The sequence below is a fragment of the Abrus precatorius genome, unplaced genomic scaffold (genome assembly GCF_003935025.1).
Source record: "Abrus precatorius isolate BTA unplaced genomic scaffold, Abrus_2018 Scaffold153, whole genome shotgun sequence".
Taxonomy (NCBI): Eukaryota; Viridiplantae; Streptophyta; class Magnoliopsida; order Fabales; family Fabaceae; genus Abrus; species Abrus precatorius.
The window spans coordinates 1386455-1412197 of NW_020874351.1; the positions used below are offsets into that span (position 1 = coordinate 1386455).

General features: G+C 32.5%; 4 protein-coding genes across 7 annotated transcripts; 1 reads left to right on the forward strand and 3 right to left on the reverse strand.

Annotated features, from left to right (window-relative positions):
* Positions 1-819: 819 nt before the first annotated feature.
* On the reverse strand, positions 820-4114 carry LOC113857045 (4-coumarate--CoA ligase 1-like). 2 transcript variants are annotated; one of them, XM_027488721.1, is made up of 5 exons: positions 2960-4114; positions 2684-2882; positions 1596-1809; positions 1403-1508; positions 820-1244 (listed from the first exon to the last, which is right to left on the reverse strand). In XM_027488721.1, exons 1-5 carry the CDS (start codon positions 3953-3955, stop codon positions 1125-1127), a joined length of 1635 nt encoding a protein of 544 aa, XP_027344522.1. In that variant the 5' UTR covers positions 3956-4114; the 3' UTR covers positions 820-1124. The 2 variants fall into 2 exon arrangements, with proteins under 2 accessions (XP_027344522.1, XP_027344523.1); XM_027488722.1 differs by having other exon boundaries at positions 834-1244; positions 1453-1508; positions 2960-3998.
* Positions 4115-5682: 1568 nt separating this feature from the next.
* On the reverse strand, positions 5683-9175 carry LOC113857198 (putative glucose-6-phosphate 1-epimerase). Its single transcript, XM_027488989.1, has 8 exons — positions 9083-9175; positions 8865-8939; positions 7557-7613; positions 7319-7479; positions 7029-7169; positions 6377-6479; positions 6179-6278; positions 5683-5906 (listed from the first exon to the last, which is right to left on the reverse strand). The coding sequence occupies exons 1-8, from the start codon at positions 9173-9175 to the stop codon at positions 5683-5685; spliced, it is 954 nt and encodes a 317-aa protein (XP_027344790.1).
* Positions 9176-11324: 2149 nt separating this feature from the next.
* LOC113857100 (serine/threonine-protein kinase BLUS1) lies at positions 11325-17994 on the reverse strand. Its single transcript, XM_027488836.1, has 20 exons — positions 17531-17994; positions 17062-17441; positions 16926-16970; positions 16737-16818; positions 16572-16640; positions 16291-16461; positions 16143-16208; positions 15924-15992; positions 15704-15832; positions 15481-15551; positions 15140-15370; positions 13877-13953; positions 13644-13738; positions 13531-13572; positions 12876-13019; positions 12746-12794; positions 12594-12646; positions 11898-11959; positions 11769-11820; positions 11325-11685 (listed from the first exon to the last, which is right to left on the reverse strand). The coding sequence occupies exons 1-20, from the start codon at positions 17720-17722 to the stop codon at positions 11680-11682; spliced, it is 2085 nt and encodes a 694-aa protein (XP_027344637.1). The 5' UTR covers positions 17723-17994; the 3' UTR covers positions 11325-11679.
* A 2647-nt stretch (positions 17995-20641) lies between these two features.
* LOC113857094 (ubiquitin receptor RAD23b-like) lies at positions 20642-25604 on the forward strand. 3 transcript variants are annotated; one of them, XM_027488827.1, is made up of 12 exons: positions 20642-20808; positions 21429-21590; positions 22117-22155; positions 22255-22328; positions 22421-22465; positions 23001-23178; positions 23292-23426; positions 23531-23593; positions 24363-24410; positions 24486-24595; positions 24869-24947; positions 25023-25604. In XM_027488827.1, exons 1-12 carry the CDS (start codon positions 20743-20745, stop codon positions 25137-25139), a joined length of 1116 nt encoding a protein of 371 aa, XP_027344628.1. In that variant the 5' UTR covers positions 20642-20742; the 3' UTR covers positions 25140-25604. The 3 variants fall into 3 exon arrangements, with proteins under 3 accessions (XP_027344628.1, XP_027344627.1, XP_027344629.1); XM_027488826.1 differs by having other exon boundaries at positions 20656-20808; positions 23516-23593; positions 25023-25548; XM_027488828.1 differs by lacking the exon at positions 25023-25604 and having other exon boundaries at positions 20656-20808; positions 23516-23593; positions 24486-24635; positions 24793-24929.
* The last annotated feature ends 139 nt before the right edge of the window (positions 25605-25743 follow it).

Genomic DNA, 25743 nt, shown 5'->3' on the forward strand with positions numbered 1-25743 from the left:
CTGAAAATGTAAGTGAAAAGTAGTAAGATGCTCGTAAAACTCGTTTCCTTTTGACTTTGTCATGCTCTGGTAGGCATAGCTTGTGTATGTATTTGCTATATTTTAAGGGTTCTAATAGATGTAGTCGCTTATTGGTTCCTATGGTTAGCCCAAAAAACAGAATTTTTTTTTATTAATAGATGAAAATTATCAATTATTAATATAATCTTTCTTGAACAAAAATTAAACTAAATTAATATCAGTTTTAAAAATTATTACTAATAGACAATATATTATCCTAATATTTTTCACTTCTAAATCGATGAATAAATAGAGGAAAATTTGCATCTATTGGGTAACGAGGAGTGTCATTGATGAAGATGTCAATATCTTTAATACTGAACTTGATATAAAGCAGCGTCTTGTGTTACAAAAAATGAAATTAATTTAAATTGTGTCTAAATTGGATGAAAGAATCGCACTTCAAAATGGAGTTGCGACAAAAAGGTGAAGAGAAGGGTGGATCGAATAAGCTACGAGACTACGACCACGTGCAAATATAGTATAGCGAGAAAAAGGGCCGCGTAAACATCATTTTTTTTAATAAGTAAGCAATTATTTTCTTAAAAAAATCATTTCTAAACGTACAGTAGAGAATTTTACTGTGAATAATGATTTTCTTGACTCAAACATGGTTGTTTCATGTGAAAAGGATTCTTGTGTTGCACAAAAAAATTAATTTATTCTTATTTTTAATAAATAAGCCATTCATTTTGCCAATAAAACAGCCAATGAACACAAGTTATGAAACTCACGTCAGCATGACTCTTCTGCTATGTGCATGTCTTCTGTGCGTGGAAGCAAGTCAAATTTATTATCCAAAAAAAAATAAGCAAGGACACGTCTTGTGTGTATGTAGTAGAAGAAATAAAGCCCATGATTGTACCAAATTGTTACACTACATATATTGTTCTAAAATAAAAGAGCATCACAATGATTTACTCATACATGGCTGACAACGTTTGCATATATATACCATATTGTGGTCAAGCCTTAAGCCTCGCTTGGCTTATAATTTTGAAGCTTAAGCGGGCTTTGTGTAATATGGTATACGTATATAATATCGTTCTATAGTGATAGATTATTCAATTTGGAATGCCTGCTGCAAGCTTTGCCCTTAGATCCTTCCGTAATATTTTGCCTGATGGTGACTTGGGAATGGCATCAATGAAGAATACTCGGTTTATTCTTTTATAAAACACTACCTGCTCGTGATCATCATCATGCACACAAAACAAAACACTAGATTAGATGGACATTTGTACGAAAATAGGTGGATTGCAGTATATATTAAAATCTTGTTAAGATTTTCAAAGGTGAGGAGTATGTTTTACAAGTAAAAAATGATGGAAACATCTTAAACCTGTTTAGAGACGAATTGCTTTATTTCATCTTCAGTTGTGTCGGTATTACCATTTGATCTCACCACAAATGCAACTGGGACCTCACCAGCTGCTTCATCTTTCATTCTGAAAATTTATAATATAATATATCTTTTAAGTAATTCAAAGAGTAAGGGATTTCGTTCAATACAATGAATGTAAAATATAACTTACGGGACCACAGCAACATCAGAGATCTTAGGGTGGGAGAGAAGAAGGGCTTCGAGTTCAGCCGGAGCCACTTGAAACCCTTTGTATTTAATCAATTCCTTTAGCCTATCAACGATGAACAATTCATCATCATCATCGATGTATCCAATGTCTCCTGTATGCAACCATCCTTCCTTGTCTATGGTTCTCTCAGTAGCTTCTGGATCCTTTAGATAACCTAAACATTTTACAATTTAGTACGTGTCAAATATTGGTTTAACATGTGTATAATTTTTTAAACATTTTACTATAATTGGTTGAACTAAAATTTGGGTGAAATAATTTTGCTCGAGGTTGGCTTGCGATGCTATGATTTATTTCATGATTTGTTGTTGGGTTGGAGAGGCCTTAACAAATTAAATGCGAAGATACTTCAACCTTAGTCAAAGGTTGAGATAGAATGCTTGTCCTTGGCTTATTGTATGAATAATTTTAAAATTTTATCAATTTTTCATAAAATGAGTTTAAAAAAGTAATATTTTTCTAAACCTTTTCTAAACGTGTTTAAAGGTCATTTCCTAATTGCACGATACTTCAACACTTAAATTAGTCACAAACAAATGAACCCGTACCCTTAAAACATGATTGCTTGCTAGTGCTACGGATGGTTGGCGTGAGGACATGTCAAATAAGTTGGCCAAAACTGAAATCCTACCAAGACCATTACTGGTGGGGCTTATCTTTGGATTGAAAGAAAGCTACGTACGCAACTACCAATATTTCAAAGGAACAAGACCCCAATTCCAAAAGAAAGGTGTTAATTTCTTACAATACTGTCTTTTACTTAATTCCATCCAATGCAATAAATGAAGTGCCAAATCCTTGTGTCAACCAACCCACATAAATCATGGGTTATATAAAGTTGGGAACTTATATTTCATCAAAACATGAAAAGGAATATAATATCCTTTTTGTTTTGAAAATATGGCATTTTTTTAAAGACTAAAAATGCATGATTTTTAAAACTTTTTTAAAAAAAATATTTTTTTAGGAGTTGAAACCATTAAAACCAGAAAGTGTAGTTAGATGGTGTGCTGAGTTAGATAGAATACCTTTCATGATTTGATCACCTCTAATACAGATTTCACCAGGTTGATTTGGAGGCAAAGAACGATCATTTTCAGGATCCACGATTTTCATCTCTGCATTTCTTACGACGGTTCCACATGCACCCGGTTTTACATCAATGGGTTCTTTAGCAAATGTTAAGCACATTGTTAATACTGGGCCCGCCTCGGTCATCCCATAACCCTGCGATGCTATTAACTTTTAATGAAATTAATTTTTTTACTATAAAATTTACGTGCAGTGACATGAAAATGCTTAACCTGTCCAAGTTTGGCTTTGGGGAATTTGGATCGGAGCGTGTCTTCAAGTTCTTTGCCAAGGGGAGCCCCTCCTGATTTGAAGATCCTTATAGACGACAAGTCGTATTTGTGAAGATCATGCGACTTTGAAATCGCCAAAACGATGGGTGGCACAACTGGTGCTATTGTCACTCTGTGTTTCTCAACCAAACCCAACAACGCATTGATTTCGAACTTTGGCATTAGCAGAATCGCAGCTTTGGCTCTCAATCCGCAGAGAAGAATAGAGAGGGAGTATATATGAAACAGAGGAAGCACACAGAGGATCACATCCTCTGTTTCGAAGTAAAGGTTGGGGTTGTCACCATCCACTTGCTGTGCAGTGCATGTCACCATTCCCTTGTGCGTCAGCATAACCCCTTTGGGCAAACCCGTTGTTCCTGAAGAGTAAGGCAATGCAACCACGTCATCGGGGTTGATATTCACCTCTGGAATTTCATTCTCGTCGGCGAGAGCTAGCTCGGAGAAATGAAGATGGCCCTCGGGGGGAGAGTCAACGAACACGAGCTTCACCTCCGATTCCAAATCCTTTACCTTATCATAGTAACAAGCTTGAGTTATAAGCAACTTGGCGTTTGAAGCTTTTGCTTGCTTTGCAATCTCTGCGGGAGTGAAGAAGGGATTGGCTGCAGTGGTTATGGCACCGCGGAAAGAAGCGCCGAGAAACGCAAACACGAATTCGGGGGAATTGGGGAGAAGGAGCATGATGACATGGCCTTGTTGGATGCCGAGTTTGTTGAGCCCTGAGGCTACTCTTCGTGAGGTTACTTCAACGTCGGTGTAGGTGTAGGTTTCACCCGTTGGAGCATTGATCAAACAGGGAAGCGATCCTAACTCGGAGAGGTTCTCAAAGCAATAGGAATGAAGAGGAAGGTGTTTGGGAATGTAGATATCGGGAAGCTTTGATCTGAAGATGGTGTCTTTTTGTTGTTGCTTTCTCTCAGTCTCGATAGCCATTGATTTGTTGAGAGGGAATTGCAGTTTGAAAGACAGAGAGAGTGAGTGTGTCTCGAACGTTGATCTCACAACAAGAGTTACTTTGTATTTGTAATATAGGATTCAGTGGGTAAAGGGTGGTTGGTGAGGGACAAAATGGGGAATAAATGAAATATTCGTAATATAAGGTTGGTGAGTTAATGTGTGAATATAAGTGAATGGAAGAAGGGGTTGGTGAGAGTTGCGAGTGGGTTATGCTTTTTTGGTTGTTAATATCATTTCTTCAATTATGGGGTCAAATCAATGAATCAAAGGCCTAGTATTTTAGGTTCCTGCATTTTTATTTTCTCTTGGCCGAAAAAATTTTAATGTTAGTTTTCAATTATTTACCTACCGCAAGACCATTTCGTATGGTCACAGTTCTCACTCAGCCTTATCTTCTTCACCTACCGCACCGTGACAGTTTTTTGTTAAATGGGCGTAAGCCCATGGGCCAATTTCCCAGCTTTCATCCCGCCAGGCCAATGCCCACTGGGCCTTCACTTCACCTTTCTATCAGCCTTTGCAAGAGATTGTTGTATGCAAAATACAAGGGAACTGTTTTCTTAATGTTTTTTCTTTGCATAAAACTCATACACGTAACTATTTTCATCCACTAATTTGCTCCATAAGAAATAAAAGCAGTGTACGAATATTATGAAAACCAAGTTGTGGGAATGTGCGACGAAGAGTAGCTGGGATCCATTTTATAGAATTGAATTGGGTCAAAGAATGAGATATGACTGCAGTGCGATCGAGCGATAATAGCTGTTAACGTCTTGAAAGGAGTTTATAGAAGATATTTACATGTTCCTAAATGTAACGTAAACGTTAATTGTTTGAGTTTTTTTTTATTGAATAAATATTAGTGGTATTAAATGAAAATAATCTTAGCTGTATTTCAATACATGATCAAGTAATGAAAAACATATACAAGTTAAATAAATCAAAGTTAAATTCATTGATGTTGATGAACTTAATCAAGATACGAGACTAGGTTAATATACCATTCAAAGAAAGTTTCAACCAGACAAAGACGAGTTACGTTCTTTTATTGTGTAATTTATTTTGTTATTATTTTTAAATTCTAAACTGTTGAGTTATATGTTGCAAATGACCCTAATGTAAGTTTTGAATTTGTAATTATTCACACAAGTCTTTTGTAGGCATAATAACAACGCTGGGTTTGGGAGAGACGATTGAAAATTTTACTTCCATATATTTATAAACAAAACATATATCGATACACCCTAACACATACAGTATAGAAAAATTAAAAGACAATAATAATCTTAAAAATAAATATTTTAAAACTAAATTATATCTTTATTAATGCACGTGATTTAGATATTAATATTAAATTTTAAATTATTCAAATATAATAATAACAATAAATTTTTATTTTCAATAATTATAAAAGAATGAGAGCGTGAGAATAACTTTATTCAGGTGAAGATTAAGTTAAACAATAAAAAAAGCTATAGAAGCAACGCCAGTGCTTTATCGATCACAAAATGGGATGATTTGGAAATGAAAAACAGATTACAGAAATTTTGACATAATCACCCACTACAATGTGAATATATTGCAAAGACTAAATTGAAATTATAAATACTAAACTGTAAAAATTAAAACAATATTATAACCTGTTACAACCAGTGATTAATTTGAAGGCTAGTTCATGTGAGAAAGTTTGTGATTGCAGCAGGTTAGAAGGCACCATAGCTAAATAGTACTTTCCGGGGGTCAAGTTGACCACTACAATAACTTGAAGGAACTGCAGATAGTTCTTGCCTTCCTTTCCACTCTTCACCAGGTTTAAGAGTAATTGCTTTCTCTACACAAGCAGCCTGAACACAAAGCATATGTTTGTACTCATTGTCTTCGAAATCAGATATGGTTTTTGCTTTCTTGTCCCACGGGTTCCATACCACTGCACACAAAATTCACATTACTATTAAACACAAAAACAAATTTGTTTCTAACACCAGACCACAAACACCGAACCGAACCAGTTTCCTTATCCTAAGTCTTCACAGCTGAAATTTTGGTAGATATATATTCACAATTTCAACACAAAATTATATGAACAAGTCAAGCAGTTAACTTTGTGAAAATGATTCTTAATATCATTCATTTTTTTCCTGACCTTCATCATCCCATATCACACTTTGTGTATATTAGGAAGAATATTGCAAAACTCACCGGCATCAGGAAGCCCATCTTTACGCAATACAAAAGTTCTCTTCCTTTCATGGTCTATTATAGCAATCTTTGTGGGTGTGCTTAAGTACACTTTGTCCACCTTTCAGCGTCAAAAAAGCCAAAATGCATTAGTCACATAGTTGAACCAATAAAATATAAACAACAAAAGAAACTATTTCAGTGATAATAGATACTAACTTCAGACTCAAATGTTATAGCATCCCCTTGTTCAGTAAATCGTTCTCTATTCTTCAAGTTGTCCAGATAATCGAGTGTCTCTAGTCCTTCAATTCGCACTTCACTGAACATAAGCTAGGTGACAATTAGTTTGCAAACAACATAAGTCGCAAATCCTAAAGTAATGCAATTCTGACATGATGCAAGACAAGGCCAAAACCAAGCCGCGATATTTTAACATGTAAGTGTCTGAAAACAACTTATTAGAAGAACAATACGAAAAAAATGATAATAATTGTGCCTTCATATGTTGTTCAAGAATGTTTGAAAGTTAAGCATTACTTTTAAGTACCAGTGGCACTGGGCATTTGGATTCGATCATAAATAAAGATTTTAAGTTTCCAAAACTTCATAAATTGCTTTTATACATAATATCAAATTAAAATGAATCATCCAAGAGACATTTATTTCCTGTGCTGCAATAATACATGACAAAATATGCTTTAATTAAGTAATGAACAAACTTATTTAAAAGGAGGCAAACATATGCCACTTGACTTAAACTTGATTTAGAATATTCTCATCGCTTAGATTGCAAACATGTATTGAGAATGACTGCATGAAAAAGAAAAAGATAGTGATTATCACTTAGTATCGAAGGTCGCCATAAAACCTGATGTCAGTAACATATAAGTATGTATGATAGGCAAATGTGAAGGTAAATGATTTGCCATCTGTGTTTGTGTTTCGAATACGGGATGTCAACATCAGATCTCCCGCGGGTCCCAAAGCTATCCTCAGGCGAAACTCATATCTGTAAGCCATTATTATAAAATATTTTCCCTTAATCCAAGTTATTAAACCAAATGATAAAAAGTGAAACAGAAAGAAAAAGAAACTAAAAGGGTGAGATAAAATATTAAGCTCCCTTAGTAATATTATTTAATAAGCTAAGTCGTATACCTGTGAGGCCAATTCTTTGTACCATCTTCTGAGTGCTTAAGAATCAAATCAATGAAAGCTTTGTTGTTACTATTGGTTGGAAATGGCGGGGGATTAGGATCCAAAGTCCAAAACCTATTCCTTGCAAATCCATGTTGCTCAAGAGAGCCATGATTTGAAAACTGCATATGGATAAGTAGTACTTCAAGAAAGACACTAAATGGAATAAAAATAAAGAAGCCCAAAAAGACACACATACTTGAGGAAAGCATATTGGAATCCCTCCACGTATGGATTTTGGAGGCATAAAATTAGCCTGCAGTGATTCATGTGAAAAAGAGATGAATCTCCAAGACTCAAGCAAAAGAAAAGAGCTATGCGAGGTTTAGAGACAAATCGAACTCATTAACATAGCAAACAGTAATAGAAAAATGTTAACGCATTCTTTAATGTAATATTTTAAACATATTAACTAAAATTTATTAGAAATTACAAAAAAAAATATATAAATCTCATTTTTAATTAACAATTTTACATATGTTTATAATTTTAATAAATTACAACACAACTAAATACATACCAGAATGAGCATATTAGAAAAATGTTTTTAAGCTCGCAATTTTAAAGCCATACGCAGTTAGGGGCCCCAGAGCATTTTACGTAGGCTTTTCTATGTCTCATGTCACAAACTTGACGAAAGACAACAACGTTGCTCCAGCCCTTTTTTCTTTCTCAATATCTTTTTTTTTCATACACTTTTCTGTCAGCCTATGTTTAAAAAACACAAACACTTCTAATTTATAATTCTGTAGTGTTGTAACCATGTGAGATTCGTATTTATGTCAAACATGAAATAGACATGTCAAATGTTTTTCAAATAATATTTTTTACATATAAATGTTTTGGTTTTACTTTTTAAACTTTTATACTAATAAAAATTAAAATATCATAATAATTAGAAAAAAAATAGATTATATATTATATCTCTAACGACTCATGCCAACTTTTAAATCATGAATTAACTTTTATGAATTGAATTGTTTATTTCTGTAAAATTTTAGTTGAATTCTGAAGTATTTGTACGTTGTATTATAATTACGTTGTCCTGTATTTTTTTTAAACTATTATATATATATATGTCTTTACATTGTATCTTATACGTATCTCACATTCTGCATGTAATTTCTAACTCTTCTTACATCTACAATAATGAGTATTTTCACAATTAAAAGAAAATTTAAAATATAAAAGTCACACCGTTCAAATGTTGGCGCCCATGCATTGCTGTGTACACGTGCGCACACGTATGGACGCACGCATGCACATATAGATATATAAATAAATAAATAAATAAATACTGAATCATTTTATACTTTAACCCATAATCGGGTCTGAGTTTCTTTTGTATGTAGCTGAAAGTAATTAAAATGTTATGACACAATTAATTGGCATATCTATGTGTTAGAATATAAAGATATAGATTTGACTATCTTTTTTATCCTGAAAATTAAGAATCTATTTCGACGCACACTCTAATAGAACAGTATTGATGGAAAGAAACTTGGACCTTTCTGCTGACAAAGAGCAATTCTTCCCCAAGTTCGTTCTTCCAGGAGGTAACCTGACCACCGTATAGATATACCTGCACGAAACAAATACAATGTAATGCAATTAATTGTTATAATTTCAAGAAATAAATGAGACGATGATGGATCTAAAGTGAAAATGGAATGGAATTGTGAAATGTGGGAATGGGATCAGAAATGGAAATCAGAATAATCAAACCTCAGCGGAGAAGCCACGGACTTCTCGAAGAATGACCTTCTCGAGGCCATTAACGCCCATACACTGTTGCACGTAAACCATTTCTCGTGACATTTTTGGCTTTCTTCAGATTCACAAATCACAAATCACAAATCACAAGCAACGCCCTCTTTCCCAATCCTATAAATACCTAACGTCATCAACACAAGACACGAGAGAGAGTTAAGGGGTGGATGTGATGTGGGACTCTTTATTCCTTATTTATTTACGCATTCGCACATATACATTAATATAATGTAATCAACGCGTTACATTCATTATGGATAACTCCCTCCTTTCCAAAAATGCTTAAGATTCACTCATCCCCTCACAAAATTTTAACATTTTTAAAATTAGTCAAATTTATACGAGTTCTTCATGTAAATATAATAATATTTTTTATTCAATATAGTTCAAAATGCATATTACAAAATATTTAATTTTAATATATCCATATTTTGTATGTAAGAAGTTCATATATGCATGAAGCTGATGAACTATTGTTACTAATATAATATAATACGTAAAAGGTATTGTTTGGTTAAATTTTACTATCTAGATTTTGAGTTTGTCATTTAAAAAGAAAATATTATATTTGGCATTAAATAACTTCTTTCTTAATTGCAGATGTTCTAATTAAATATTTTTAAAGTAAAAATATTTAAAACTGTAGTATTACTTTGCATATGCATAATTTTCCAGATACCCATGGTGTTTAATTGAAATCTATAATCAGTAAAATCTTCTTCACCAAGTTATTCTTTTTTTTTTCTTTCTATTTATACTATTTTCATTTAATATTCAGTATTTTTTTAACAATTATAAAAGTATTTTTTTCCTTACATATATTCTACTTCACCTTTTTTAACATAACGGAAGTTTATTTTTGTTTCTTTATCATATATCATACAGTTAAAAAAAAACTATATTCATCATCGATAAAATAAAAATAACAAGAAAGTCTGGTGGATTCCATGGTAACCAGTTACGTACGAGTCATGATAATGGTCCGAGAGTCATGAACAGGTTTTTTTTTTATTCACACTGTTTTAGTGACAAGATGAGTAATATTTTTCCAGAAGATACACTTCTCGTTTCTCTATTTTGACTCCGAAACAGGGACAGAGATATTTTATTTAATTGATCCCATAATAGTCTAAATAAGAGCAAATACTACTTTTAAACGTAATTGTCTTACCTCATCAGCCATTTGCAATTTTGTTTTTACGTATGGATTGTATTTTAAACTCTTGTAACTTTTATGGTGCTTAAATATACTTCTCCATTCACCAAAAAGAAACTCATTTAGGAGCTTATTTGTTAAAAACTTAAAAAATAAATTATCACATTTTTTAATGAATATATATTTTAAGAAAAATTATGATTTAAATTAATTTATATACATGTTTTAAAATTATTCAATGACTTAAAATACATTTTATTAAAATTGAATCTACTCTATTTTAAACTAAATGAAAAATATACTTAAATTATATACTAACAAACCAAGCACAAACGATACAAACTTTTTCATCCTCATTCTTATGAATTAAAAATAGAAAAGCAAACTAAATAGTTGTGATCACCAATTACAATTTGAAAAAATTAAATAATTTCTATATGTAATTTGTTTGAAAATTATATTAGAAACTTTAATTTTCTTTAATTTAAATAATTTTCTCATTGAAATTACATTTATATTTTATTTCTTCATTTAGCTGCATTTTATAGTAAGTTTTTTGTTACTTTTAATAAAATGTAATAACTTACATTTCTTTTTATTTTAATTTTGCCAAGAGAGGAAGATATTAAAGTTAGTGATTCGAAGGAGAAATGTTCATGAAAGCAACTAACTAGGGAAAGAAATAAGAAACCAGAGTCATTTTTATTTAAAAAGTTTGACCAGAAAAAAATATCTTAAGGACATTGATTATGGTAATATTAATAATAAATTTTTATTAAAAATAAAATTAAGATATATTGAAAATTGAGGTGGGTACATTATTATGTTTTTAAGTAAAATTTTTCACTTCTAATTTCTTCACCAATATCTTAAAACTACTAGTTAACATTATTCTTAATAAAATAACTAGGTAATAAATTTTCCACATTCATAGGTCATTATTGGAGTGCTTAATAATTTAAAAATCGATGATATATGAACTTCATATTTTACTCACAGAAAGCCGAGTATCGAAAGCTCAGCATTTTAATCTCGAATATAGTATCCGAATGGCATTGAAATTATTTAATGAATTCTAAACACCGGGGAAGTATGGGATCCGAAAGCACCATGCGCATTATAATTTACAAGCAGGAAATATTGCCAAAATAATTTACAAAAACAATTATCATCAATGCATCTGCACTAAAAAGAAAACTATGATAAAGTTTTTTATATCACCTACATGATTAAAAGAACCTAAAAGTGTCCATAGCTAGGTCAACGGATTTAGTATTGGTCACTATTCTCCTTTCTTCTTGCACTTAATTTTTTCAGGTGTCCACGAAGAACTTAAAATTGAGGAATCCTAGAATCCACTTGAACAACGGAATCACCTCAGAAATTGTCAAGGCAATCACACCTAAGATTTACAAGTCAGAATGTCAAATCCATTATCCGAAAAAAGATCTTAGAATATTGGGAGCAATATATCTTGATACTAACCTGGGCGTTATCTGTTTTCAATTTTTGAAGCTCCTCCTGGGTACATATAAGCCTACATGTAACAATGCAAGGTTTAAAATACACCCAATATTTCATCATACAATCTAACTATATTTTATAATACAATACCTCCATTGCAACTCAGTTATCTCATGAAGTAACTCCTTCTCCCTTTCGTGAGCTGCTTCAAGCTACAATATAACCAGTATTTTCTTTAAATTAATACAAGGATGAGCAGATACAAAGTAATGAGTAACTGTAAATTTTATAAAAATGCAAGGAAACTTGTTGCATTTGCAATTCAATTTATTTCCTTGCTAACTTCAAACATATTTGTGATCACGGAAAAAAGTTCCACAATCCATAATTACTCTACCAACATATCGCAATTACTAATCACCAACAATGTTCAGAGAGAGGAGGTTGGAAATACGCACAACTTCTTTCATGTATCTTGCAGATAATCAACTCCTAGCATACCCAAAAGCACGATAAAGTAACTGGCTATAATAATGGCCTACCCTAGGTTTTCATTGAAAAATTATCCAGCATACAGGACTAGACAAAGTTCGCCCAAAAAACTTTTTCAAACAACTAAACGGGACATTTGTTAGAATTTTCATTACACAAATGGAGCAGATTCACTTTTGAGAAGTCCTTCATATTAATTATTAATTTTAAATTTCACAACCTCCAAACACAGTTGGCGTTATTATTATTCAATATTCTTATACTGCAGCCTTATGTACATGGTTCTCAGATGGAACATTCTCAGATAACTTCAAACAAGTTACAATGATAAAAATTAAGCCTATAAATACATACCAAAGATTTCTCAGTTGCTGCTATCTGTGCTGCTGAGGTACACGAGCCATCAGCTGCACGGTTGACAAAAAAGAATTTAAAAGTATGCATTATAACAAAAAATAGTGAAAAAAAAATCAGGAACAAAATATTCAGTGTGTTTTTAGTAGAACCTGCAGAGTCACTGGGAGTAATTTGCTTCATTAAACTTAAAATGCTCTCCTGCAAAATGTTAGAAAAAAAAAAAAACACAGTTACTCTGGGTATTAGCTGAAGGAGACCTAACCATAAGGCTGAACATACCCTTTGAAGAATATTTGTCTGCAGCACAGAGTGCAACACAGGAAACAGAGAACAGCCAGAAAGATTTGATGACGAGGCATCAGTAGATGCTGGTAATAATGGTAAAGGTGAATGCAGAGGAGTAGCATTGTGCTGGCTAAAAACCTACATCACCCGTGTCATTACAATGAGATACGTATGATTTAAAACAACTGTCAAATTAGTTTATAGACCCATTCGTCAAACTAAATAAACTCAATACTACAACACAATGCAACATTTTCATTTCTATTAAAGAAAATGGCAGTAGCCCTTTCGGACAAGGTTATTTGCAAATCAAACTCCATTATTGCCCAAGTAATAGCAGTGATAATAATAATAATAATAATAATAATAATAATAATAATAATAATAAACACAATAACAACAACAGCAATAATAATATGATCACAGTAAAACACTTTGCCGTAACCTCCATAAAGTGAAAGGGAATTCAGAAATGTCATTTTGGATGTAGGTCTAGTTATTTTATAATAAACATTTAACACATCTTTTGTATCTATGTACAATAGAAATTACAACTGAGCTATTGAAAGGCTGGTTTAGACCAGAACTTATATTTCCACCACCTAAGGTAAGAAAAGCGACGGTTAATGTAAACTTCAAAACCACCAACCTGCATGCTATGACTCTTTTGCAGTACAGGAGAAGGGCCCACCTGAAAGAAAACTTCCCTTGGTATTCAGTCTTCAAGAAAGGAGAATGATCGGTAACAGAGTTATTACTTACCTTATCTGGGTCAACATTCTCAGATGTAACCTTAAAACGTCCTCTCTGCTGTACAACTGGTACCTTTGATTTCTCATCAGTGTCATCAGAATTAACTGCCACAAGAATGGTCAATTAGACAGAAATGTAAGAGTAATCCTTGTGGCCTTCAAGAACTCAGCAGCTATAGGTCAATATATATATATATATATATATATATATATATATTAAGACAAACTAATATGAGCAGTTACCTGATGATTTTGAGACTCTAGAAGGAAGTTCAGTAAGCACATCCTCTCCTGTCTGTGAAGCTGAAGTTGCATGGCAACTGCTGTATAACAATTGTGTAAATTATATGTTATCAAAATGCTATGACTTAACTTGTGTAAATCATTCTCTCCTACACTTAAAACTCCCCATAATCATAATAGGAGGGATTAGTGATATCCATGAATGTTAAAATTACATAGCAAATTTTTACTACATATATTAAAATTTGCTATTAGATCAGAAGTTTTTATGATATAAACCATACATATAAAATCTTACATCATCCAAAAAATTTTAGTACTTCATTAATATACATCAAGACAAATTGAAATATAAAAATAAAAATCATTTGATTACATTTTTATTGTTATTCAATGTTTTCATGGTTTTACACAAACAATCAAGGTAAATGACAATCATAAATTAACAGCTAGATTGATTAAAATCATATTTCATATAAAATTATTAAATGGTGTAAGAATATTTGATATATACCAGCACATACCACTGATTAATCTCATTAATTTAGCAAATTAATTTGCAAAATGAATAGCCTAAAAGAATATCGCCTTATAACATTTTGACATGTTAATCTGGTTTTTCAACATTTATTCACATGCATTCCTTTGACCATATAAATTATATAATCCAAGAGAGGGGGGGGGGGGTGTTGTCTATGAAATAGGCCTTTTCCAAATGAGAAAGCAAATTTCAACCAGAGAGTGGGAACAGCTAGCAAAACTCAGTACTGTTAAATCAGCCATTGAATAAACATGGAATGTGATGACAGACACCAGATTAACCATCAAATGATATATCATTGTTTGAAATACTGCATTAAGCATAGCCTGGCACAACTATTCAATACAAATGAATAAAGGATATGGTTCCAAACTTTGTTATTCATGACATGTAACAAAATGAACTTTGTTAATGTAGGGAAGAAAGATAAAGTAGGCCATCCTCTTGAATTAAGCCTGTGTAATGAATGACTTGAGATCCAGGTTCAACGAATCCTAGAGGATGGACTAATGAAGCAACCTAAATTTATGATTGTGATGATCAAGCCTATCAAGGCCCGGGTAGGGTTGGCAATCACAGCCCAAATGATCATCTCTGCCATGATGAAAATAACTAATACAACAAGCAAAGCAAATGCAAAGGAAGTTTTTGGAAATAAAGTCAATGCAATTTACCAGAAAAAATAAAATTTAATAAACTTAATTCACGATTTTAGTATTCACCTTTCTGGTCGAATAGGTGGAAGAGTAACTTCAGGTAAGATGCTTGATGAACACCCTCTTCTATGAAAAGAATGAGTAGCCATGCCCTCCACAAATCTTCCACCATTTTCCATATCAGATTTTTCACCAACATTGTGGTCCGCATGATCATCGAGACAGGACGAAGAAGTTTGCGGTTCATGGCTTGAACTGGTGATGCTGGAATCATCATCAGATTTTTCAAACCTAGTCCTGGAAATGGGAACACATGATAACAAGTGGATTATCTCACAAGTTTTAACAGTTTGACCAAAAAAAGTATAATTTAGTGATATGACATCAGATGCATGTTAGAAACATACTTTGCATCATTTACTGCAGAATCAACTACCGGAACAGAAGCTGATTGATTTCGCACCTCATCATTTTCTTCCTGTAAAGGATTAGCCGTTAGAACAAGCCCAATTAAAATATTATTTTGTTAACAAGAAACAGAAGAAAAATGAAACAAAGAACAATCCAGATATTTATATATACAGCAGATATAATCCTAATATATAGTATAGAAAACAAAGTTATAAATACCGTATCAGCAGTTTGAGAAGGGTTGTGAACTGCACTTGGCAATTGCTTATCTTGTGCATCGAGCGTAGATAAAGAAGATGAACTTGCTGCATTACAGATATCTGATATAGCATCGTCGAAATCATGGATCTAGCAGAAATAAAAACTCTAATTAGAAAGTCTATAACTTCAGTAGTCACACATTGATTGTGAGGGAAAAAAGATTGGACACGGTTTGTACCAAAGAAGCCTGAGCCCTCATATCTTCAAGATTGAAGTTCCAGCCACTAATTCCACGTTTGTATTCATTCTATAGAGGATTAACACAAGGACGTTAAGAGCTTGCTATCGAAAAATATATAGAGAGAAAACAATGATATTTTAAAAGCAAGTGGCATAACTTCGTGGTCCTCACATCTGAAAGCAGTTACTCTAATCAATTACACATAGTAGTTCTTACCTGTGACAATTCCTCCATCTTCCCATCAGGCATTTTCTTCTGTGCAAGCATATCTTCTTCTTTTCTCTATGATAGAAAAATCACCGTATAAATAATATAATATATCATTACAGGGGCAGGGAGGAAATATATGGTAATAATACGGAACCTTTAGGGCCTCCATGCGATCACCTAAAGCAGGAAGCCCCTCCAAAAGTGTCCGTGCAATATAATCATTGGAGCGAGCCTGCTTAAAGAATGAATGCTTTAACAACTTGCCAGCAGAGGGTCGTTTTGAAGGATCCTTTACTAAGCAACTGGCAATCATCTGCTTAAACGACTGGAAAGAAAGAAGAAAGATATACAACAGGAAAAAAGGAGCAATCAGTGAATGTTGAAATTAGGTGTAATACATTCATCGAGAGCAGAGTTGAGGTAAGATGAGGTGACCTTAGAGAACTTCTTATCCCTTTCATAGTCAAGGCCAGGAGGTGCATTTTGCAAAGTCATAAGCAGTACCTATGCAGATTTTCACAATGAAATCAGAGTCATTGTAACTAACAAGGATGATGAGTTGGTCGTCCTTAATAAATTAGTTAATAATAACATGCACACCTTCATGGGTGGAAATTTTGAGAAAGGAGCGTGACCATGGGCAAGCTCCAATGCAGTTATACCAAATGACCAGATGTCAGCTCTGAAAGAATTGTGAAGAGAAATCTATTAACTCGATAAAAGGATGAGCAAAGTGGAAAACACAGAGTGAGTGTTATATAATGATAAATCAATCAGAACAGAACAGACTTGAAGTTATAACCGTGCAGCTGCTCCATGACCTCGGGTGCCATCCTGTAACGAAGAAATGAGAGTTAGAGATGCAGACTGCAATGCATGCGGAGTAGTTGCAGCAATGAGTAAGGTTTTAAAGTGATGAAGATACCAGCAAGGCGTTCCGACGAAGGTATTCCTGGTTCGTTGACGATCACCTGAATCAAAAAGGCAAGCCGATACACCAAAATCGCCAAGCTTGATAGCGCCTCGTGAATCGATGAGAATGTTACCAGCCTTTACGTCTCGGTGGATGTGTCCGTGATGATGAAGGTACTCCAAACCTTTCAACACCTCCCTCAGAACGGTTGCGATGACTACCTCCTCGAAACCGTCGGGATGTGCGGCTTTGAGTATGTGAAGGCAGGAACCACCCGCCATGAACGGCATCACCACCCACAGATTGTGGTCGCTGACGAAGGAGCAGTGTGATTTGAGGACGTTAGGGTGGTCCACCAGGATCATTGTCTGGGCTTCGCGAGAAACGTTGTTCTGCGTGTTCGTATTGTTATATCATTATTAAAGAAATATACATAAAAAAAAAAAAAAGTGATGGAGATTTAAACAGATAACGAGATTACGAGATCGCAATTGTCACGTTCGAAGTCGAGAATTTTGATGGCGACGACCTCGTTGAGGGGGACGCAGAGAGCACGGTGGACGGAAGCACTAACACCTTGGCCAATCTCCTCGTACAGGACGTAATGGTCGGCACCGATGGGGAACTTTTTCTTTTCGGTATCCTTCAGCTTTTCCTTATCTTTGTCCTTCATGTTGATGGAATTGGGAGATGCAAAAAGTGAGTGAGGAGTGGTGGCGAGAAGAGGAATGTGAAATGAAAAGAGAGAAAAGGGTAATTGGGTCCGTTCCGCAGCTTTCTCGTGAAACCAATGGGCTTTTTCTTTTCCTTATCAGCTTCTCGCGGCCTTATCGGATGCCCAGTGTTTCCGCTAAGTCATCCCTCCCGCCACCTCTCTTCTGCAACTAACTCTCTCCCTCCCACTGCTAATTCTCATAATACTTTAAATATAGCATCACATTCCTTCATTGCTCTCAATCATTTCTTTAATTTATCAATTCTTATTTCACCTTCCCATTTTTTTTTTTTAATACAATCAATTAACAACCATCCCCTATGTTACTTCTAATTCTAACCACATGTTAAATTTAAAAAAATATAAATTTTTTAAAATATTTTTTTGATAATATCTGTATATATACACACACTTCAATTTTTTTATAAATTTTATTTTGATAATTTATAAATACCTAATTATATTTAATGTTGATTAAAATAGTTTATAAAATTAAAAATATTCTTTGATTTAATAATTAATTAAAATGAAATAAATCTTCCCTAGTTAAATATAAAATTCCATAAGATATGCTTGTAAAGTAAAAAGATACAAAAATGAAATGTATAATATATTATTTAATTCGAACAAAATTATATTTTTATTAAAATATCTGTGATTAAAAGAATGAGTTCGACGTACATATCGAACAGGATATAAATTTTATTGTTTTAAAATTATTACTCAAATGTAAAATAACGTATGGATCATCATGGATTATGTTAAATTCAATGAAATAATTCAATATTAATTTAAGAACAACGCTAAAGTAGTGACCGATATTCCTGTGATAGCTGATAAGTTAAAAATCTGACCTACTCGTACTTAATGTTGATTAAAATAAATAAGGAAAATAAAAATAGCCTTTGATTTTATAAATAATTAAATGAATTAAATATTAACTTAGTTTTATATAAAATATAAATATTTTTTTATTAATAATAAACATTTTATATATTAAATAATAAATTCTGTAAAATATGTGATATATATTATTTTTTATCCCTATTATTTATACATAAATATTATTTATTTATTTTCTTAAACTTTACTTTACTCACCTTTGTTATATTAAAATAGAAATAAATGTTATAAATAATAAGAATAAACAAATATCACAATTTTCTTTTAAAAAATAATGACATTAATGTCTTGGCAAAGATTTAACGAAGTTGTGAATTTTATTTTTATAACAAAATATTTATATTATAATAAAATTAATAATTCATTATCTTAATTTTAAAATGATAAATAATATTAAATAAATTAAAATATAAAAAATATATTTTTTGGATTAAATATAATTATTTAATTCAATGCAGTATTTGTATTGATTAATCTGTAATTATGTTTCTTGATAGAAGAATTAATATTTGTTTTGGCACGTGAAAGGAAATTATTGCGGTATTAGCATATAGTATCACATAATATAATTTACGTTGACATAAAATCTTTTAATATAATAAAATAAATAGTTTAAAAAGTTTATTATTAACTATATAGATAAATTACTTTAATGTGAAAATTTATTTAAAAGTTAAATAAATATTAATTTATGAATAACATTATTGTAGTTACAAATATTTTCATAAGAGCTAATAAATTAAAAAAATGTGACCCTATTCTACTCGTACTTAATGTTTATTGAAATAATTAAGGAAATTAAAAGATATTTTGATGTAATAAATTATTAAAGGAAAAAATATTGATTTAATTGTATATAAAATATAAATAAAAATATTAATGATAATGAAATTTTTATTTATTAAATTAAATAAATTAAAGACAAAATCTAGTACCAATCACATAAATTAATTGACAAAAGTTGTTGAATTTAATATGTGATTTTAAATTCAAATTTCAATAAACCAACTCTGTTTATTTTTTTAAAAAAAAAAAGGTATCGGTAGCGGTCTAAGATTTTCTCCAATATATAATACTTGTTATATAAATAAAAAAAATTAAAAATGGTTTTTAAAATATAAATAAATATATAAAATTAAATTATTTAAGTTAAGATATTTTGTTTATTGTTACACTATTTTTAATGTAAAATAAATTTGGTAGTTATTAGTTATAACAAATTTTAAAGCATAGATAATTTATACATCAAAATTTTAAAAATGTTAAAATTACCCTTTAAAATTTGCTTTTAAGCAACTAAAACAGAAGTAACTGCTGTGTTTTCAATAAAATTTGACATGCTTAAAATAAGTTTCAAAAGTTTAAATTAACACAGTTATTTTTTATTTTATTGTTGATATCTGTTTTTGAGGAAAAATATTCTTACCAAAAAAAAAATAAAAATGCACTCCATAGTTCCATGTGATTGCACTATCTTCCAAAACTACATTAGGTAATATATAATTATATTAGTATATATTATTTTCCATGGTTTAATCTTCACTTTTACATGAATAATAGTTGTTTTTTAGAATATGATATGATTGTTTTTGTTATATTATAATATCTGCGTGTTTCGAACTTTATTCATATTAGTAATTAATTTGACGAGTTGTTTTTAATTTTTATAATTATTTTTAAAAAAGGTTTTATAATTTGTTTCGGATCGAATAATGAAAAAGTTAGCTCATAAATAAAAAAATGAATAATGTGAGTATACAAATCAAGTAAATATATAATAATTTATTATTAATCAAGGTCAATGTCTACAAAAACAAAAATAGACATAAGAAATTAATTATAACCAGAAGAAATTAAAAAAAAAAGAGTATATTAACAATATTTAGTCAGAGTTAATTTAGGGGAAAAAGGAAAATTAAAGAAAATGGAAAAAAGAGCATTATACATGTGTCGTTGACGTGTTCATCCTCTGCCACTGCAACAGAAGTTGTTTCTCTCTCTAGGGTTTCCCTCTCCCCCACCGTACTTTAATCGGATCGCTGCCGTTCCCGGCGTCACTCCGATAACTCGCCGACATGAAACTCACAGTGAAGACTTTGAAAGGGAGCCATTTCGAAATCAGGGTTCAGCCCTCCGACACTGTTAGTATTCTCATTGCTAATTCAGCTCGCTCTGTCTATCTTTTCTTTTCTGGTTGCAGTCTTCGGTATCAAGTTGCTTTCTCACAGTTATTTCTGGACCTGTCATTTTCAGTGTGGGAAAATCTGTATGTTATGTTGATTGATTTGGTTTGTTTTCAAATTCTGGAAGCCAATTTTTTCTCCGTTATTTTTCAAATCATTGTCGTAATTGTTTGTTTGTTTTTGTGTTGCATACGTTCATGTGTTTCCTACCAACATTGTCTAAAATTAATTTATTATTTTGTGGATGCTCTTGTCATCATCTATCGTTATCATTACTACTACACTGTTGCTATAAGGATTTTGTACGTCCCCGGCGTGATACTTATATGCTGATGTTGTTTTTGTTTCTATTTAAGGTTGGTGGCACTGTGTTGACGTGGTTTTAGGTTTTATGCTTCCATGTTCCCTATTTTGCTTTAATTTGAATTCATAGTTAGAACTTAGAATTTCAATTTGTCACCAGGCTCTGTGATATTTGGTAAACTTTAGAAGTACTAATTTCGAATTTTGTTGTTTATCAGCTGAAATTGTCTATTTGTTGTTTATTAGCTGAATTTGTTCTGCCATTTTCACCTCAGGTTATGGCTGTCAAGAAAAATATCGAAGATGTACAAGGCAAAGATAATTACCCATGTGGACAGCAATTGCTAATTCATAATGGCAAGGTTTTGAAGGATGAAACTACGTTAGTGGAGAACAAAGTCTCTGAAGATGGATTTCTCGTTGTCATGCTAAGTAAAGTATATTTCTCTCTTCAGAATACTTTTGACAAACAATTGTTAACCTTTTTTCTTGGCAAGTCACCTACCATACTGATTGTCTGTCAATTTCTCTCTCATATTTCCATTTCTTTCATGTTCAAAGACCTTGAATAGTTGAACCCTCAATTATGAACATCTCAGGGTTACTATTTCTTTATTTAAAATGGAAACCAAATGTAGTGGTTTTATTCATTGATAATGAAATTTTATTCTTTTAATCTTTAACTATAGAGATTTAGTGCGTTTCCCTATATCATATATGACATAAAAATTATAAGAACCTTTTGCTTGGATTCTCTCTCACCCATCTATTTCATCTGAACATTACGAAAAGTATTAGATCTTGTTCACATAATCTACTATGCTATTTCAATTAGATAAGCTCAATTATGGGCATTTTTCTTTCAATAGTTCCTTTTTCATTTTGCTCCTGCACAATTTGTTAGTAAGAGATGCCTTTTAACTTTTTAAACCATAATATGCAATTTTACTAATCTATTTACAGAGTAAAACATTGGGTTCTGCTGGGGCTTCATCTGTTCAGGTATATATTGCTCACTCATTTTATTGCCATTTTTGGCAGTTAAGTTTTCTTTTCTTTTCATTCTCTGTACTAGCTTGTGATTGTGCATGTGTGTGTCAGTCTGCTAGTAATCCTTCTACAACTATATCAACATCAAATTCCACACCTGCTCCTCCACCTCCAATACAAACTCAGTGAGTCCATCTTAAAAAAAAATTTCATTGATCAAGTTGATTTTTATATCAGCTAGTCTTTTTTTCCTAATTTCTTTTATCTGGTTTTGTAGGGCTGCTAACAACAGTACATCTGGCACTGATGCCACAACTACAAAGTATGGTTTTTGTCCTCACATTTCTCTTAAGACACTGTTAATGAATTCTTCTTAAGCTTTTATTCAGGATGCCACAATGCAGTCCCTTGACTGAGACAACATGTTATCCTTTTGATCTTAGTAATGCACTCAAGAGAAAAAAAATTATTTGTTGTACTTTGAATTTTAATCTTCACCACATCGTTTTGTTTACTCCAAGAATTTTGTGATGGTCATAATTCTTTTAACCAAATCAATTATAATGGTGTTGACATTGTAATATTAGAAGCAGTATGGTTTTCAATTCAAATATTATTATTGAATGCGCTGAGGGATATATTTGGTTAATGTACAGGCCATTTAAAGAAAAATTGGTATTTGCTGATCCTAGTTATTATGTCAGGTTTTTTGTTCTGTGGCTGCTTATCATAACCATTGTGCCCTCATTCTTCTTCTTCTGGCCCAGAAATATTATTGCCACAAGATTTTTGTCACTTTATTGCCCCCTTTTCTATTGTCAGGCCTGCTGACAAATTCATCTGCATCATGTTTGCAGTGTGTCTGCAGATACTTATGGTCAGGCTGCTTCAAATTTAGTTGCTGGTAGTAATCTTGAACAGACTATTCAACAAATTATGGACATGGGTGGTGGTAACTGGGACAGAGATACAGTTAGTCGTGCTCTTAGGGCAGCTTATAACAATCCAGAGCGTGCTATCGATTACTTGTATTCTGTATGTCCTAATTGCTCATTTTTCTTGACTGCTTAATTTTTCTGTTGTATATTTATGGATTGCCAAATCTTTTTTCTTTTTATAAAAAAAAATTGTGTTTTTGTGTTTGGCAGGGAATCCCTGAAGCTGCAGAAGTTGCTGTGCCAGTTCCTCACTACCCAGGTAGTCAGACTACTGAAACAGCTGGGATTTCTGCTGGAGCAGTTCCTGGAGCACCTAACTCATCTCCATTAAATATGTTTCCACAGGTAAAACTTGTGATTCTGAATGAATCTTCAAAAGTAATCTACCTTGCTATTCGCATCCATTTTTGTTACTGTTTGTGCTGTATTTCAAGCTGAAGCTTTTTCAGGAGGCAATTTCTGGTACTGGTGCTGGACTTGGATCTCTAGATTTCCTTAGAAACAATCCCCAGGTGAGTTTGCTGCTTCATCAATTTCTGTGATTATTTGGAAATGCAGCGACTCCTTAAAAACTCGTAAACTCTGGGGACTTATTTGAAAATTCAGTAAAACTACCAATTATTCCAAACAAGGGACAGGCTGAACAATACGAAAACAAATATTCAGTACTAAGCATCACTATATTATTGTTTTTGTAGTAAAATTTCTCTTTCACTTAGGAGAAACCTTTCTTTCATAAATAACCCTTGAACCATTCATCCATTTCATTCACCTAGCTGGAATCCTTTGATTCACACCTATTTTTGTTTCACCATTTCTTTGCATTATAGATCCAAGATACATGAACTAATGTGACATACTATGTTATGATCTCTAATTTTCTCCTGCAAGCTTGTGCTAGCATGCGACTTGGTGAACTGACATTCTATGTACTATGTTTTACTATGCTTAAAAGGAAGAAGTGTGGTTCTAAATCTTCCCTCCAACCCTTTTATCTTATAAAAGTTCCACAAGTAAAAGGAGTAGTGGTGAAGCATTCCCTTATCAGTACAATTATTTTTTTATTTTTAATGCATTATGATTACAAATAATCCGTAATTGATAGCAGAGCCTAGGCAATAAACTGCTAATATATATATATATATATATATATATATATAGTTTTAAGCTTTTGCATGTAGTCAACCCCACCTAATGTGATAAGGCTTGTTATTGTTGTATCTAGCTTCAATCTTTGTTTTCGTAGTTTTTAAGTGACCATTGCTTTGTCTACCTTTTCAGTTTCAAGCATTGCGTTCAATGGTGCAATCCAATCCACAAATTCTACAGGTATTCATTTTCTCAATTACCTTCCTGACTTTTGGTCATTTGTTGATGTCTAATGATCCCCACTTTCTATTGCAGCCTGTTCTTCAGGAACTTGGTAAGCAGAATCCCGGTCTTCTAAGACTGATTCAGGAACATCATGCGGAGTTTCTCCAGTTGATAAATGAACCTGTTGACGGTTCTGAAGGGTAAGTTTATTATTTTTCATATATGTATTGTATTTTAACTGGCCGTTTTACATTTTATAACGATTACTTAGTGGCACCATTATCCTTCATATACTATTTCAATTGTTGTTTGTCAAAATTTTTCCTAAAATATTTGACATGAAAGGAACGTTTCTACTTGTTAGCTTGATATCCTATTATAAAATAAGAATTGGAAGTTTATTTGCTTCATTTGATTTTTTACATTCATGTAAATTTTGAACAAGAAGTGGAACCCTTTCTGTTTTTTGTCAGAGATATATTTGACCAGCCAGAGCAAGACATGCCTCATGCCATCAATGTTACTCCAGCTGAGCGAGAGGCAATCGGAAGGGTATGTCTCTCCTTTTTGTGGTCTGATACTTCCCAATTTCATTCCTGCCCTAACAAGTTGATTTATGATTTGTAGCTTGAGGCTATGGGATTTGATAGAGCCTCAGTCATAGAGGCATTTTTGGCATGTGACCGTGATGAGCAATTGGCAGCCAACTACTTATTGGAGAATGCTGGAGATTTTGAGGATTAAGTCACTAACCTACACTCTCGGGGAAGGAAATAACTGCTGATTTCCTGGCGAAGCTTGGAGTTAGAAGCTCAACCTCTCTAAAAATGTACAACTCCCCTCCCCCAGGCTTGGGTCCTTGTTTGCTTGCAAATGCCATGGTGGTGATTCTGCTGCGGCTTTAGTTGTTATTTCTCGTTTTCTTTTCCTTTCTGATGTAACCCCCCAAAAAAATCACTAACCTGCATACACTGTTTCATAGTTTTGCTCGACCTCCTTTATGTTTAATTTTGTTTAAATTAAATGTGTCTTTCTTGGAAATTTTATTGGTAGGGTTTGGATTCGGGTTTGATTGGCTTATGTCATCGAACAATAGACTATTACATTGATTTTAGAATCCGGTTTACGAGATCATTTGTAAGTTATTTACTGGTACCATTTTACGTGACACAAATATTAGATTTCTGCGTAGCAACTGCTGCTGCTACTGCAAATTCCGTGTTTTCCCCCTGTTCTAGTGATCTTTACCTTCTTTCTATTATTGGTTAATCCGGTGAGAGGATAGTCGCCATATTGCAATAAGCACAGAACATCCAAATGCTTTGGTATTTTACGAGTGCAGCATAAA